Raw genomic sequence first — 17070 nt, forward strand, 5'->3', positions numbered from 1 at the left:
GCTCTCAGAAAAGACCTATTCCTCCCCCAGGCAGTGGAGAGTCTCAGACCCCACGTTCCCTGATGTGAGTGACAGGTCACTAGAGCAACCCTGACTGTAGACACCTTCTCTCTAATCCTGCTGTGCTTTCCCTTCAGGCTGGTGGACGCCCACAGCTCCTACCGAAGGTAAGCCTCACTTGGATCCTGCAAAACACTCCACTCATGAGGCCTGGGTGCAATTCCTGACTCTTGGTTTGAGCCTCTGAGCTCACCGCCTCATCTAATGTGGAGGGTTCCTTTCGCGTGCCCGAGTTGTGGAGAGCCTTCACCTCCCAGTTGTGGCATACATTACTCAGAATGCTTTGGTTGCCAAGTGGCAGGATCCCAACTCACACTGTCTTGAGTTGGGGGTGGGACTGGGGGCTGCAATGGCTTCCATAGGTCAGTGGTAGGACGGTCTTGAGGTAGAGCTGGATCCAGAGGTTCCAGTACAGCTTTTCCCCTGCACTTTTCTTACCCCTGTTGTCTCATGTTTATGGACTTCACTGTCGGCTTGCTTCCTGCCAGAGACAGGTGTTAGCCACAGGTCTACAGCCCAGGAGGGGATAGAGTACGTGTTTTTCTAGCTCTTGCGCTCACAAGCCCTGGAAGGACTCTGAACAGCCTGCTACCAATAGATGCCTTCTCCGTAGTGATGTGCATGTGCTTTGATGATTTTCAGCGGGTGCACGGCTTGTTCAAGAGTCAACATAAGTTTGGGGTTTAAAAATGGTATGAGTGGGCTTCCCTGGTGGCGCAGTGGTTGAGAGCCCGCCTGCCGCTACTGGGGACGCGGGTTCGTGCCCCGGTCCGGGAGGATCCCACATGCTGTGGAGCGGCTAGGACCGTGAGCCATGGCCGCTGAGCCTGCGCGTCCGGAGCCTGTGCTCCGCAATGGGAGAGGCCACAACAGTGAGAGGCCCGCTTAACGCAATAAAAAAAAAAAAAATGACATGAGTGAGTGCTCAGCAGAAAAAGTAGTCTTCAGAATAACCTTGGGCCTGATGGAGTGGGTTCCCATGTGGGAGTGAACATCCGAAGGTGGTTCCTTGGCGGGGTCTGGGAAGCTGTCTCTGCTGGGCTCCTGCTACAGGGGCTCAAGTTCATCCCAGTGGTCCCTGGGGATTCAGGCTGTGGGCTTCCCCTCTTCCCACTTCCTTCCCAAGGCTGGGATCAGCCTCTGAATTGCTGGGCTTTGTGGGGAACCCATCAGAAAATGTGCGTTCCTCTGTCCACAGCCAAGGGTTCTATCAAACAGCCCCGTGGGGATAAATGATGATGACCGGGCTCAGTCAGGTCCTCCGTAAGGAAAACATTACCTTGAACTCAGAAGTCTTTCCCTGGAAGGATTCTGAATCGCGTTCGGTCCTCAGGACCTCTTCTTCCGGAAGACACAGGAGAGTGCATTTTCCCGTGTCCTTCCAGAAACTGAATCAGGATTGGCCCTGAGGCTGGTGAATGGAGGTAACAGGTGTGAGGGCCGGGTCGAGGTCCTGTACCGAGGCTCCTGGGGCACCGTGTGTGATGACAGCTGGGACACCAACGACGCCAACGTGGTCTGCAGGCAGCTGGGCTGTGGCTGGGCCATGTCGGCCCCAGGAAATGCCCGGTACGGTCAGGGCTCAGGGCCGATCGTCCTGGATAACGTGGGCTGCTCGGGGCATGAGAGCTACCTGTGGAGCTGCCCTCACAATGGCTGGAACACACACAACTGTGGACACAGTGAGGACGCCGGTGTCGTCTGCTCAGGTTGGTCTCACATAAGCTGGGTGTCCCTCTCTGGGGGTGTGGTTTCCTTCTGACACTCTGATCCCCTCTCAAAGCATTTTCTACATTTCTCACTTCCTTACATCACCTTGTCTCTCTGCTAAGAGTTAGTATGAGCTCTTTGACAAGATGCCAGGCATGTAGCTGGTGAATTGGAACAAAGACCCGAACTGAAAGTGACTTGAAGCCCTTTTTGTCCATATGCCACAGTGCAAGCCAGAGGCAAGAGAGGCTAGTTCTGTCACGAGGTCTCTGAATGGAGGTCATGGCCTAGGACTGCAGGTGGCCCAGGGATTGGTTCCTGAGTCCTGCACGGTAGCCCCTGCAGGGAACTGGGATGCACTGTCTGGGCAGCAGGTCTGCCGTGTGCAGCGCAGTGAACCCTGGGTGGCCTCCCGGCCACAGCCTTGTCATCACCTACGGTCGGGCCTGACAGATCACACATGGGATTTGGACTTTGAACTGGACCCGTCAGTCTTGCTGCCTCAGGGGGCCCATAAATGCTGTGAGGCTGATGACTGGTTTGGGTCCACTCGGCCATCTAGACACAGAGCTAATCACTTTGACGTTGGAAATAAGTGATGTTGGGCTTCCTGGTACCCTCTGTCTGGGCGCCTGTAGAGCAGTTCCCACAGCAGTTGGAACTCCCACAACTGTGGGCACCACGTGGCCGCCAGTTTCATCTGCTCAGCTTGGCTTCCAAGTCATTGAGCTTCAATTTTAGTGTGGTTTTCTCCAGAAAAGCGCTCTTTGTGCTGGGCTCCTCTCACCCTGAACTTCCCTGAAAGATGGGCAGTTTCCCTGAATGCATCACCCATATTCCTTGGTCCCTGAATTTCTTGGGTCTGGTGTAGTACCTTTCTTAGTGGGCCACCAGGGCAGAGAAGGGTGAATACAGGTTGCAACAACAAATTCCCCCCAAACCGTTTTTATTGTGGAGACTGATATATGAGTTTGAGGTTTGCTATTCAGCTCTCCTGGACAACTCCCAGGCCGCTCTTCTCACGCCCTGGAGGGTAGGGGCCAGGCACTCAGCGTCTCTCTCTCAGGAACCTGCTAGGTGTGTTTCAGCACGTACTGGGTGCTGAGGCTGATCGTGTTTCCTCTTTCTTGCAGGCCCAGAAATCTACTCTACTACCACAGGTGAGTCACTGCAGCGCAACCCAAGACTCCTCTCCGGAATTCTACCCTCTCGGGTTTCCAGAAATAGAAGGAGAAGAGCAGCCTCCTCCTATGGAGTGCTTTCCCTCTGAGGACTCTGGAATCTGTTTTAGTGATAAGCTGAGTCCCCCAAACTATGGCTGTTACTCATCTCTGGCTGGAGGGCCCCTCTGGTCTCCTGCCACCGCTTGCTGCCAGCGCTCCTTCAGAGACGCTGTGGGGGAAGAGGTTTGGTTTTCTGGTTGTTTCCAATGAAAATAACTCGTAGTCATTCCATAGAGAACTGTGACCATGCTAGAAACATGGCCGAGGAACACTGCTACAAACGTTTGTCTGTTAAAGAATGCTTCACATTGAGAGCAATCCCTCAAATGATTTTTATGATACAGAGAAAATATCTGGTGCTAAATATGTTGGGAAGTGCTATATACTCCGACCCTTTTTGGCCAGTCACAGTGTTAAATTGGAATGGTCAAGGCTCTGAGAAGTCCTGCAGTAAGGAAAAGGATTTATTTTCTCCATCAAACTGATGACCATGGAATTAAAGAATGATGCAGCAATATCCTAAAATCACTTCATTTTCTTTCTAGAAACTGCAACCACTCAGAGTAACTATCATATTTCTCCACCTGACCGAGAGGGCACAGGTTCCTTCTCCCCAGCTTTGCCTGCTGGTCCCCGAGCTGCAGTCACGGTGCTCGCTCTCCAAAGCGTTTGCCTCTCCTGCCTTTCCTGGCACGTGGCAACGCCTGCAGCTGATGTCCCAGCCCCAGGAGGGCTGGGCCTCTCTTTAGACTCCTCTTTGCCCTTTAGTAGCCTGGCCAGCCTAAGATTCGGATCTCTGGTCAGTCCCTAGGCGAGGCTGCCCCCCCTCCCCCGTGTAGATCCCACCCCTCCCCTTGGACACTACACCCCGGTCAGCGCTGGCTGGCTGGAGCCCGCTTCATCTCGGAGCTCGGTGTGTGATCAGCAAGAGCTCCTGACCGGCTGCTCTCGAGCTGCTGCTGAGCTCCCCCTCTCCCCCCACCCCTGAGACCTTTCCTCTCCGTCCCCACCCTCCCCTCCTCCCCACCTGGCTTCCTGAAGCCGCAGCAGCTTCAGGCTGCCCCTCCCCTCTGATCCATTCTCTGCAGTGCAGCTAGGGGCATCTTCACAAGATGCCAAGGTCAGTCCCAGTCTCGGGGACTGATTCTTCAGGGCCTTCTGGTCACAGATCCTCACTGCTCAGGACAACCTCTAGGGCTCTGCACAGTTCTCTCCTAGTTCCCGCCATCCCTCCCGTCCCTGCTGCATGCACACTGAGGTTCCCCAAATGTGCCACGTACACCTAGGTTCCTTGGCACACACTGTTCTCTCTGCCTGGAACACCCTTTCTCCCTTTCTGCCTTGCCTCCCTGATTATCCAACCCCCTTTCCCTGCTCAGTCTGGGTCAGGAGCCAAAGCTCCAAGCTCCCACCACCTCCTGGGCTTTGCTCCATCGCAGTCCCAGCCCACGACGCTGGGATTTGCTCTTTTCCATCCTCTCCTCCAGGCTGTGTGGTCCCCGAGGGCAAGGCCTGTATCCAGCATTCACTGTGAACCCAGGGTTGGCACATTTCCAGGCACAGAGCCAGCAAGGACTGAACAGTGTGTCAAGGGTACCAGGGAACTGATCATTATGTTTTCTCTTTGTCAACAGATCCTGTTTCCACCCCCACCCGCCCAGCCAGTAAGTTCTGAGCTCCCTGACAAGTCCCCTTTCCCTTCTCCTCAGTGACAGGGACACCGGGGAGGGATGAGGAGAATGGTGAGGAGATGTTTTCCCTAAGGACAGTCTCTGTGGAGGGGCGCCCCACTGACCATCAGTGTGTAGCTGGGGTCTCGGCACCGCCTGGTGGGTTTCTGTCTTGGGAATTGTTTAAAAAATCTCCCCCAGGTGACTGTGCAGTGTGCATTGTGGGTCATCAGTATATCCATTTTATATCCATTTTATCCCAACAGCAAATTATTCCTGTGGAGGCTTCCTGTCCCAACCTTCAGGGAGCTTTTCCAGCCCATTCTACCCTGGCAAGTATCCGAACAATGCCAAGTGCGTGTGGGACATCGAAGTTCAGAACAACTACCGTGTGACTCTGGTCTTCAGAGACGTCCAGTAAGTGTGTGCGAGGGACCTTGCAGACATGTAGAAGGGGATAAATGGTACCTAGCACTTCAGGAGAGATGTTTGCCCCGTTGACATTTTTTCTTATGGGTTCCATTTTCGACCGAGCACAGAGGTGGCACCAGGACCAGAGCAACTGGTTTCAAGTTGCACCTATGTCACTAATTTCCTGTGTGACCACGGGAAATCACTTAATTCACCTTAGCCTCAAGAGAGGAGAATAAAATAACTGCTTTCCTACCCTTGCTGGTTACTGGGAAGGTCACGAGAAATATATGAAAATACTTGGACAATGTTATCCAGTGGGATTATTGTTAGGAGTAATAATAATTATTATTATTACAGTATTTATTATAATAGTAATAATAATAATTGTTAGCAGTAATAATAACAAGAATCCTATTAACAACCACACCAGTTTTTCTGAACCCTTTTCGCTCTACTCCCTCCTTTTTTTGGGTGAGTTTCGGGCAGAGGAGGAGAAATCCCTGCAGCAGAGGTTAGGTTATCTGTTCCTCATCCAATGAAGAGTGGGAATCCTTGTTTTAAGTGGAGGAGGCTTCATCAGAATGACAGTGGTACATGATTGGTTCAAGGAGGGGTGACCACAGCGAGTCACCAGTAGTTTCTAGAGTCCTGGGAAGGGGCGTCCATAATTCCTCCTCTAACAGCCACCACTGAACAAAGTAGTTTTCTCTCTTGGTTGCAGTGGCCTTGGGAGTCTCTGCCTTAGAAATTTGTGTGGGGTTTTGAGAAAGGTACAATATTATTTTAATCTCTTCATCATTACAATTCATACTGGATTGTGGGGACCGTATGAAATCCTTTGGAGGAAGGTTGACCGTGACTGGCTCTGAGTCAGCATCTTAATAACAATGACCACCATTTGTGACATTTTATGAAGCACTTCTCCATATATTACATCGTTTGAGCCTCACGACGGCTTTCTTCAGTATACATGGGTAGGGAGATTTCACCTTCGTAAATAAGAAACCTGAGCTGCAGAGAGGCTATTTGACTTGCCCAGTATTTTTTTGTTCAATTATTTGTTTCTATCACTATGAATTCATGGATTTTAAAAAATTCTATGGGAAACTGGGGTCTCTTTGATCAAAGAAAAAGTCTAAGGTAGGATGTGATCCTTTCTCATGTGATGCAAAAGGCTGTCAGGAGAGGGGCTGTAGATCTCATATGTGTGACCCCAAAAGGCAGGACTAGAACCATGTATGGAGGTCATGGGAAGATGAATCTCCGCCCGATTTAAGAAAGTCTCACAAACTGGTGGTGACCAGTGAGGAGAGGGATTGGAGGAGGGACGGTACAGGGGTAGGGGATTAAGAGGTAGAAACTATTATGTATAAAATAAGCTGCAAGGATACATTGTATCAATACAGTGCAGGGAATATAGCCAATATTTTATAATAACTATAAATGGAGTATAACCTTTAAACATTGTGAATCACTATATTGTACACCCGTAACTTGTATAATATTGTACATCAACTATACTTCAATAAAAAAGGAAATCCATTACTTTCAATTATTAATTTTGTCACAGTTTCTGGCTTAGAGGTGTGATGCCTCTCACGGAGATCAGACCCCCTGCAACAAATCCTGGTTAAAAGTGAAGCCAGATCCCTGGTGGCGCAGTGTTTGGGAGTCCGCCTGCCGATGCAGGGGACGCGGGTTCGTGCCCCGGTCCGGGAAGATCCCACGTGCCGCGGAGCGGCTGGGCCCGTGAGCCATAGCCGCTGAGCCTGCGCGTCCGGAGCCTGTGCTCCGCAACGGGAGAGGCCACAGCAGTGAGAGGCCCGCGTACTGCAAAAAAAAAAAAAAAAAAAAAGTGAAGCCAGAACTGTGTGCTGTGTCTCCGCAGGCTTGAAGGCGGCTGTAACTACGATTATATTGAAGTGTTTGACGGCCCTTACCACAGCTCCCCTCTGCTCGCCCGGGTTTGTGATGTGGCAAGGGGCTCCTTCACCTCGTCATCCAACTTCATGTCCATTCGCTTCATCAGCGACGGCAGCGTCAAGATGAGAGGGTTCCAGGCTGAATACTACTCCAGCCTTTCCCCTGGGAGCACAAGTAAGTCCCCGTCTGTCTGGGTGGGGCCCCTCGGAGTGACTTCTGCTGCTCAGCCATCCCATGGCTGTGAGATGAGAAGTGATGGCCGCCTTTTCAGGTCACCAAGGCTCGATCCGGTGCAGAAAGGGGCCAAGGGCAGTGGGTCTTGGGACTCTGCCTCCCAGACATGGCCGATGGGTGGCGCGTTGGCCTTTCTGTGGTCAGCAGAGATGAAGTAGAAGGGCAAGGTGTTGCTTTCAACAGATAGTGAGATGTCAGTGTCAAGGGCAGAGGGGATCACCTGGCTTGAGGCCTTGTGGCCTTCCCAGAGTGTGGGACACTGTGACCTTGTCCTGAGACCTAGCACATTCGGCTGCTGCCTGAAGACAGTCTGAGCTGGCCGCTCAGCCTCGTCCAGCAGAGGCTGATGGCCACGGTTTGAGCTGTTAAGTGGACTGATGTACAGATTGGCCAGGGGCCGGGCAAGGTGAGGTACTGGCTCTCTTTAAAATCCTGAGGTCAGGATTTTAAGCACCGACCTGCCCCTTAGCTAAAGGACCTATGTTTACGTCCATAGCTAAGGATGTTGATTTTCCGACATCCCCTCAATTCAACCCGAGCGTTACTTTACTATTTGGATAAACGGCAACTTAGCAAAACATTTTGCTTTTTTCACACCCTGCCTTCACTTCTCCATCAGAGAAATCCTAGTCCCTGGGCCCTCAAGGGGTCTCATGAGAGTGAAACTGACTTGAGCCCCAGGGCACCTGGCGCGGTGGTGAGCTGTGTCCGCAGGCAGACCATCTGCCAGCCATCTCAATCTCTGCACCTTCCTGTGGGCTTGGGGGGGGCGCTGACACTGACCGCACTGTCTGCCCTTGGCCCCCAGAGCTGCTTTGCCTGCAGAATCACATGCGAGCCAGTGTGAGCGTGGGCTACCTCCAGTCCCTGGGCTACTCTGCCAGGGACCTTGTCATTCCCGGCTGGAACAGGAACTACCGGTGTCGGCCCCAGATTACTTCGAGCCAGGTGACCTTCACAGTTCCCTACTCTGGCTGTGGCACCATCGAGCAGGTAAGCCTGGAGCTTCTTCCTCTCCCTCCTGCTGAGCCAGCTTTCTTACAGTGCCCTGCGCTGTGCTTTTTGAATTCTGGGGACCCAGAAAACACGATTATGGTATAACCAGAACATAATCGGGCTGAAGATACAAATCCGTCCCTTGGTGCCGTGACGCAGCTGCAGCCGTGTCCAAATAGAAGGAAGGAAAGTCAGTGGGGAGGTTTTCCCACACTGTCCACTAGAGAGGGTGCCTGGCAGGCTGCTATCACTTCGGCAAGAGCGATAGCAGCTCCCAGGGCCAGCTCCAGGTTCTGAAGGGCCTGGAGCTGATACAGGTTGGTGTTGGGGTGGGCAAGAGAGGCAGGTGCCTCGTTCATGGAAAGAATGCAAGCATATCTTAGTTTTAGAAATCTTACAAAAGCACATGGCTGAGCCAGTGCATTGCTGAGCCCCGGAAGAGCCTGTGCAGGGGGGCCCTGAAGCTTAACCTCCATTAGCTTCACAGTAAATTGGCCTCTGCAGCTATCGTTTGTTGAGCTGTCACCACCTGGGGTGACCAGTTGTCTTGGTTGACCTGGGACTTTGCAGATTTTAGCATGGAGAAATCTCATGTCCCAGGAAACTCCTTAATCCTGTCCCCCTACAAGTGGCAGACACTGAGATTAGTCTGTGTCAAACTCCCCCAAATCCCCACCAAGATGAGGCAAGTCTCCCCTCATTGTCATCCTGCTTGAAAAAAGGGAGACTGGGCTTTGAGGGGTCAAGCAGGTTGCTGAAAGCTACTTAGCCAGGAAGCGGTAGGGCCAACGCCAGACTCTGAGAATCTCAAAAATGTGGCACTGAGTGAAAGAAGCCAGGCGCTACCCACCCTGTGATGTCATTTCTATGAAATCTGTGTACATAGTGAGCCGACCTGGTGGGAGGGGACTGCCTGCAAAGGGGCAGGATGGAGCTGTTTGAATTAATGGGAGTGTTGAGTCTTTTACTGTCAAACCCCACCGAATGGTAAACTTAGAGTTGTTGCATTTCATTGTATGTAAATTCATTTAAAACTCTGCACTCTAAGTTCTGAATTTTTGGCTGACACCTAAGTAATCACTTCAAGATTTTGTCTGTCAGGGAACAGACACAGTGCAAATACTTTTATTAGGTTTAGGACCTCAGTATAAATGTACAGCACAAAAGGCTCAAATACGTACAATGTGTGTGACACACGCGATCAGAGGGTCTGCCCGTCACCAAAGACGTACCGTACATTTGCCGCGTGCCCGGCTAGGTGCTATGAGCGTGTGTTCATTACCTGGCAAGGTCACAAGGAACCGTGAGAGAGGGAGGGGACACTCGTTTAGCTAACCAGATGGGCCTGTCAGCCACAGGTGGGTGCCTGGGCCCGAGGGTCTGCCGTTGCCACTGTGGCCCCCCAGCTCCCATTGGACAGTCCCTACAGACACCAGATCTCCTTCTGATAGAAGCTGAGTGGGTCAGGGAGGCTTACATGCAGAGGAGGGTACAGATGGGTCACGCCCTGCAAACGTTCTAGTCGACCTGGCTTTTACATTTCGCACTGTCAGTCAATCGTGTTGGATTCTGGTTTGTCCTGAGTTTAGTCAGTGGGAATCAGTCTGCCAAAGGTGACCCACCCCTCCCAGTTCCAAATATGCAGCCTGGAGCCTCTGACATCGAGCCCTCCTATCTGTGTTCCTTCATCTCCAATAGGAGCTGCCCAAGCCACGGGCCAGCCCTGATCTTCTAACCTGGCTGGTCATGGGCAGCACAGGCTACATTCTGATTCCTCTGCTTACTTAAATACCTGTATCCCCTAGTAAACCGTGCCTCCAGGGCAGGCCAATGTTTCATTCATCTATGCAACTGCGAGTGCCCCTGGTGTGGAGCCTAAGCCTTTATAATCATATTATTAGGGACTAGTATGCGTGCCAGGCACTGAACTAAGAGTTCCACGGGACTTTCAAAATTCCCGAGACAACTTTTATTCCCATTTAATTGTGAGGAAACGGAAGTTTGCAGAGGTTAAGCCACTTGCCCTAGGCCACATGATCATGAACTGTGGAGCTGGCATTCAAAGGCAGGACGGTATGATCCGTAGCTGGGACTTTCTGCATCTCCTCCAGGTGCCCCGTTTAGTGGGTGTCTGACAAACGTTGGCTCGTGTGTCTGAATAGGCAAGGTCTCCCCACCACAGGAGTGGGATGCCAGGCGGAAGAGGCCGGGTCTCTATGGGATAGCCGTTGACGTGTCTGCCGGAATCCCACTCCATCCCAAGTGCCTTGTACGCTGAGCAGACGTCTAATAATGAATTTTAATTTAAAATCAGAACAGCTTCTGATGATCAAGAAATACACCGGCACCCCACTTTCATTGTTTGGCGTGCATTCAGAATCTAGCTTGACCGCGGAAACCACAGGCAGATGTGGATTCAAGAACACTGTCATGTGAATATACAGAGTTCAACTGAAGGCACCTCAGCTTGTCTTTGAAGGAGTAACAAGGTGGCAACATTTATATGGTTTATTGCGATAACCACTGGCACTCCAATATAAAGCTCCCCCCGCTTTTTTAAAGAAAATATAAAGGCGGAAAATACAGTGTACTTCCCATGAAGGAATGGAAGGCATAGAGCCCATCCTAGGCCCTTTGCCAGACCTGAGTCCAAAGTGCGGGCTCTGGCGCCCCCTGCAGGCCAGAGCCTCCCTCTGACGGGAGAAAAGGGAAACCCACGGTCAGAGAGTAGGCAAGGGTCCCAGGGTGGCAAGACCACTTTAGATAGTTGTTAAACTTGTCTCTTTTCACATGTCTTCCTGGAAGGGACAAACTCAGAGCTGAATTTTGCAACTTTAGACATGAAGTTAAAGCCTCTCCGACACATGCTGCTCTAAAGAATAATTATATTTAGTTGTACAAGTGCTGGCTTCAGAAGGGAACTTGTCTGATTTCCCAAATGGCCAGGAATGAACTTTTGCTCCTGACAGGGTATATAACTAAATGTCATATGACATTTAGTGACAGTGACAAACTTGCTTTTTTTTTTTTTTTTTTTTGCGGTACGTGGGCCTCTCACTGTTGTGGCCCCTCCCGTTGCGGAGCACAGGCTCCGGACGTGCAGGCTCAGCGGCCATGGCTCACGGGCCCAGCCGCTCCGCAGCATGTGGGATCTTCCCGGACCGGGGCACGAACCCGTGTCCCCTGCATCGGCAGGCGGACGCTCAACCACTGCGCCACCAGGGAAGCCCCTATATATTTTTTTAAGAGTAAGGTTGTCTTGCATTTTAGGGCTTCTGTTTAGGCCGCTATGGTGTTATTTCTGCACCTGTTCTTGCAGAGGCACCCACGGCTGGTGGGAACTCGTACCAGGCAAGGACAAGTTTGCTTAGGACCATCACAGCATTTGGGAGGGAAAGAGGGCACCACCCCCAGTCTCCACCTGGGGATGCTGCTCTTGTGCTCACCTCCCCTGCGGCCAGATGATCATGACCATGGGGCCTGCAGGGGCACTTGCTCACCTGTGTCCTCTTGGCCATTTGGGCTGGTTGCTCCTGGCACCATCCTTCTTTCATCACAAGTACTTTTGCTGGACTTCCGTCCCCTGGACCTTTCCTCCATTCCACGGATCTTTATTGATGCTACTGATGCTATAGTTAACACCAAGCCCTGGGAAAAGAGAGATGCTTAGACATCACCCTTTCCTTGAAATGCTTACAGACCACCAGGTGTGAGACTCTTGTCTCTGGAAAGGTCACTCTTACGAGACGGTAGGCACATCAAACAGCGTGAGAGACCAACGTTCTTATGAATTTGCTGCTTCATGAAAGGCACAGCAGGAAATGGTCCTGTGGTTTGGGGAGTGGAGAAGCAAAGCGTGACAGGAAGTGCTCCAGCATTGCCATGGCCTCCACTCCAACCCCCACACACACCACCACCACCTTGTTGTCCATATGAGCCTCTGGGGAATTTCCTGCCCCAGAGGTCAGAGACCTGCCGCAGCCATAACTCTGGATCTCTGTTGCTTCAGGCTCCAGCAGCTTCAGACACCAAACTGCAGTAACTACTGACCCATCCAAACAGCACAGTGAAAACGAATCCTACTAGCCCCTCCCATGACTGCCTCCCCTGATTTCTCCCAGCAAGAGTGAGAATGAAATAGAACAAGCCAGAAGGGTCCTGAGCCATGGAGACCAAACTCAGCTTAGTCATACAGCAGGGGTAGGGGGTCATCCAGACACCCCCATCTTTCCATAAGCAGCAGCTCCTGGGAGGCACCAGCACACTGTGGTCCCCATCACGTGGCAGAGGAAAGGGGATGTGTGAAAGGAGGGAGTCTAGCTGGTGAAGTGTATCCATCCCAGGGAACGGTAGCCATGGTGATAGGCATGTGCCGTCTCTGTGTGGTTCTGGGAAGGTTTTGAAATCTTGCAGCATCATTTCAGTCTCATTCTCACCCAAAGCAGCAACGAGATTCCCTTAGTAGGTGACGTTTGCCTGACTCTGCTCGCCTGCCTGTCTCTCCCAGGTGGATAATGATACCATCACCTACTCCAACTCCCTCAAAGCAGCTGTTTCACGTGGCATCATCAAGAGGAGGAAGGACCTCAACATTTACGTCAGCTGCAAAATGCTCCAGAACACCTGGGTTAACACGATGTACATTGCTAATGACACCCTCGAGGTCAAGAACATACAATACAGCAATTTTGACATGAACATTTCCTTTTATACATCCTCTTCGTTCTTATATCCCGTGACCAGCAGCCCATACTATGTGGACCTGAACCAGGATTTGTACCTTCAGGCTGAAATCCTCCATTCTAACGCCTCCCTGGCCTTATTTGTGGACACCTGTGTGGCGTCACCATCTCGCGATGACTTTACATCTTTGACTTATGATCTCATCCGGAGTGGGTAAGGAGTGTCTTCATGGGGTGGACTTCAGCCTCTACCTGATAACTCACACACAACCAGCCCAGAGCTCAAGGAAGGCAGACTGGGCTCCCGGTAGCTCCAGCTTAACTAGCCAGGCTGTCACCTCTGGGCACCTGGAGAACTGAGTGGCCATCAAGCAGGTTAGCTATAAAGTAAAATTAGACTGAGTGACTAAATTCCAGGCAAGCCTTAATATGAAAAAAGACATGCCTGTAGTGGGAAAACGTTGATTTTGAAGCAGATGGAGGTTGGGATGCCTGCTCTGCCCCGTCCCAGCTGCATCATTCTGGACAGGCAATAGCACCTCTCTGAGCCAGTTTCTGCAGGCATCAAATGAGCGTAGTGGAGCCCATATCACAGCCTGTTGGAAGGATTAAACAAGAAGGAGGAGATGGGGTGCCGCACAAAGAGCATGCCAAGCAGGTGGTCCACAAGGAAGGCTGTGAAGGCAGCAGGTGGTCCCCTGACCGCCACCCTCTGAGGAGGGTGCACAGCCCACGGGGTGGGTGGCATGAGGAGTGCAGTGCCTTGTTGAGAGCTGACGGTGACTCCTCTCCTCCTCCAGGTGTGTGAAGGATGAAACCTACCGATCCTACCACCAGCCCTCACCCAACGTCCTCCGCTTCAAGTTCAATTCCTTCCACTTCCTGAGCCGCTTCCCCTCCGTGTACCTGAAGTGCAAGATGGTCGTGTGCAGGGCATACGATGCCTCATCCCGCTGCAGCAGAGGCTGCATCGTGAGGGCCAAGAGGGGCGTGGGCTCCTACCAGGAGAAGGTGGATGTCGCCCTGGGACCCATCCAGCTGCAGGTCCCGCATGCTGAGAAGAGGAGCCTGGGTAGGTGGCCATCTCCCCACCCCACCATCTGCCGGGGCCCAGGCCCGTGCACCATGGGGACTTGGGTTGCTTCCGTGGGTGTCCCGTTTCCCCTCGAATAGGGCTCCTGTGCTACTCTGGGCGATATGAAGTGGAGCTAGACCTGGTTCTCACCTTCCTCCAAGAGCTTCTGGTCTATGGGGGATGCACGTGTAGGGTTTGGTCAAGACAGTTCTAATGTGGGACACAGAACACCTGACAGTTTTACCCTCTGGGTTCTGAATACCCAACCTCACACTCATCTGTAAAACAAAAACGTTAATACTTACCTCTTAGGACTGTTGAGGGGGTTACACAAAATACTGTTAGTTGCACTGCTCTGGCCCTTGCCTGGTATAAGCCACTGGCTGCAAAGAACGGTGATGTTGTTACTATCGTTATTGTCACCAATGTTAACGTTAATCATCACATTATTACTTATAATGATGATGACAAACTGTAGCCCTGGAGTAGCGCATGCAATCAGGGTCTGGGCAGGGCCGTGTAGGTCCAGGCAGGACTGGTTTATTCTCACGGCTCCCAGGGGTTGATCCTGGAAAAGCCATTTCATTTTCCCCATCTAGAACGGGGAGCAGATTTCCCACTGTGCTGTTCCGTTGTGCATGTGGGTGAGGAAATGTTTGCCGAGGGAGTCCCATGATTTCTGGTCCAGGCCGGGCCAGGTCAACAAATGTGGTGGCCTTGGTGACAGGGGCAGATGTGGGGCGGCGCTAGAGTCATAAATCCTCCCGCAGTCACAGGCTTCACCCTACAAGGATCTTTGACAGCTCTCTCCCCTCAGGGCCCAGATCCAGGCCCTCCCCTGGAAGTCTGGCTTGCTTCCAGGCTCTTTCCTCCCATCTGCAACATTCCAGGCACCTTTGGAAGACCTATTATGTGCCAGGAGACAGAGAACTAAATACATCAAAATCCTTGCCCGGAGGAGCTTCCATTCCAGTGGGAGGGGACACAGTGCGGTACCACCTGCATGGTACCCGGGGGCTGGAGCTACAAGAGAGAAGGAAGGCAGGGCAGGGGGAGGGGCAAAGGCGGCCGATGGGTACTCTGCTCATGTCTCTCCTTTCCCTTCTCTTCCCACCGGCACTGCAGTAGCTTAAGTCCAGTGTCCCTCCTGCTGGGACCTTTGTGCCCATCTCCCAAATGGACTCAAATGCCCCAACTCACTCTCCTCCCGTCCATCGGGAGCCTTCAGCCAGATCTTATGCCAAAGGCCAGCTCTGACTTCCTGTTCACAAACCTTTGCTCCTGTTGGCTGACAAGACACTGGGAAATCTGCCAGGGCTGACACTCAGCTGCTCCTTGGGGTCTGACCTCAGTTTCCTGAAAGGCACTCTTTTCTCCCTTCTTTTCCCCGCCCACCAAACAGTTCTGATTGCCATCACCCTGCCCTCGGACCCCCGTCCTTACTTCTCTCCCCTCTCCTTCCCAGACCGGACAGAGGTTGACCTGGAAGAGGAGGCCAGCGCCCAGGGGAGCTACCACAGCACCACCATCCTTGCTGGGGTCTTCCTGGTCGTGCTCTTGGCTGTAGCAGCCTTCACATTGGGGAGGAGTACCCGTGCTGCCCATGGCCAGCGTCTGAGCTCTAGGATGTGAAGCAGGAGATAACGCGCGATGCTCAGACACAGGCCCCCATGCTCTGGAGCCTGTGAGAGGAGGGAAGAAACCAGTGTCCAGAGCTTGGCACATAGAGCACCCAACTCTGGCCCAGGTGCACAGTGGTGGGTGGTGGAGGAGGGGGTGAGAAAGATGGGAGCAGGTTTTCCCAGAAACACAGACTTGGTGCTGGGACAAAATGTCAGTCAAGCGGGTGCTGGAACCTGAAATCCCACGTGAGGCAGTGAGCCACACGCTAGAAGCAGCAGCGCTTTTTCTAGATAGAATTTCTTTTCTGACTTTTTATGAACCAGCTTCTTTGGCCTGTGGTGTATATCTTAGTGTATATCTTAGCCTTTTCTTATTATAGGACAAGCCAAATAAAGAACTTTTTCAAAGCAAGTGTCGGTTTGGTCACTGTTTCCAGCGTCACATCTAAGCACTAATCCCTTCATGTTAGGTAGGTAACGTGGGCTCCCACAAGGAGTGAGAAAGGCCACGGGGCCCTGCCCTGTCGTGCCCCTGAGGCAGAGGAGAGTGCGGAGTGAGCAGTGGACAGATGGGGCTGAGACAGCTTCACCGCATCCTCCACGCGCAGCCCCTGGGGGTCTTCACGGGCAAGGCGGCTGTGATGGGCAGACAGCCATGCCCACATCAACCTGCCTCCCCTCCCTGGACCCATTACAGCCTCCATACACAGGGCATGGGAGGCAAAGTTGGGCACATTCCCTTCTTGTACGTGTCCTCAATGGAGCAGGTAGTTGTAGGAGGGCTGAGGTTGGCCCGAGGGGCCTGGGGTGGTGTCAAGCTTGGGGTGTTGGCTGAGAGGGTGAAATGTCAGGAGCTCATGGGGGAAACAGGACAGAAAACTCTCGACCGAGACCCGCAATGACCCATGACATGTCTGCTACCTCCCACATGGCCTCCCGTGAGGTGTGAAGTGTGGAGTAGACTTGGTGGCGGGTCAGGAAGTACAGGAAGTTGGAGCCTTTAACATCTGTGTGAAAGCATCTCCCACTAGGTTGACAGGAGACCTGCTTGACACCACTGCATGCGGTTGGCCATCTGACCACTAAAACCTCTGTCCCCTGTCCTTTGGCCACTGGAGCCTCATTTATATCACCCTGGTTTGGGAGGGGACCACTCACCCTTATTTTCCTGGGACCTTCTTGGTTTGGCACTGCTGCCCCTTGTCCTGAGAACCCCCTCTGTTCCCCGACTAACCAGGAGGGTTGGTCAGCCTAAACTTTGGGCAGCAGGGCTAGCGGGGAGCTGGGGTCTAGGTTCCCATGACAACCATGCAATGTAGCAGACAGGATGGAGAAGCAGGCAGGAGACCAGGCCAAAGTGCAGCAGCCGAGGTGGCTGCTACCTGCCTTGATGCCCCGGACACAGGATCTGGGAGACGGCCCTTAGCTCAGGTGAGTGTCTGGTCTTTTTTTTTTTGGTCT

General features: G+C 52.4%; 1 protein-coding gene across 1 annotated transcript in view; it reads left to right on the forward strand.

Annotated features, from left to right (window-relative positions):
- Positions 1–15619, forward strand: part of DMBT1 (deleted in malignant brain tumors 1) — a 42765-nt gene extending 27146 nt beyond the window's left edge. Inside the window, exons 27-36 of the mRNA XM_060125775.1 lie at positions 138–167; positions 1446–1769; positions 2904–2983; positions 3765–3906; positions 4930–5080; positions 6966–7174; positions 8043–8227; positions 12738–13126; positions 13713–13984; positions 15453–15619. Coding sequence (XP_059981758.1) covers positions 138–167; positions 1446–1769; positions 2904–2983; positions 3765–3906; positions 4930–5080; positions 6966–7174; positions 8043–8227; positions 12738–13126; positions 13713–13984; positions 15453–15619 — 1949 coding nt within the window. The remainder of the gene's footprint in view (positions 1–137; positions 168–1445; positions 1770–2903; positions 2984–3764; positions 3907–4929; positions 5081–6965; positions 7175–8042; positions 8228–12737; positions 13127–13712; positions 13985–15452) is intronic.
- The last annotated feature ends 1451 nt before the right edge of the window (positions 15620–17070 follow it).

This window comes from Lagenorhynchus albirostris, chromosome 16 (assembly GCF_949774975.1).
Source record: "Lagenorhynchus albirostris chromosome 16, mLagAlb1.1, whole genome shotgun sequence".
In the NCBI taxonomy this organism is placed as follows: domain Eukaryota; kingdom Metazoa; phylum Chordata; class Mammalia; order Artiodactyla; family Delphinidae; genus Lagenorhynchus; species Lagenorhynchus albirostris.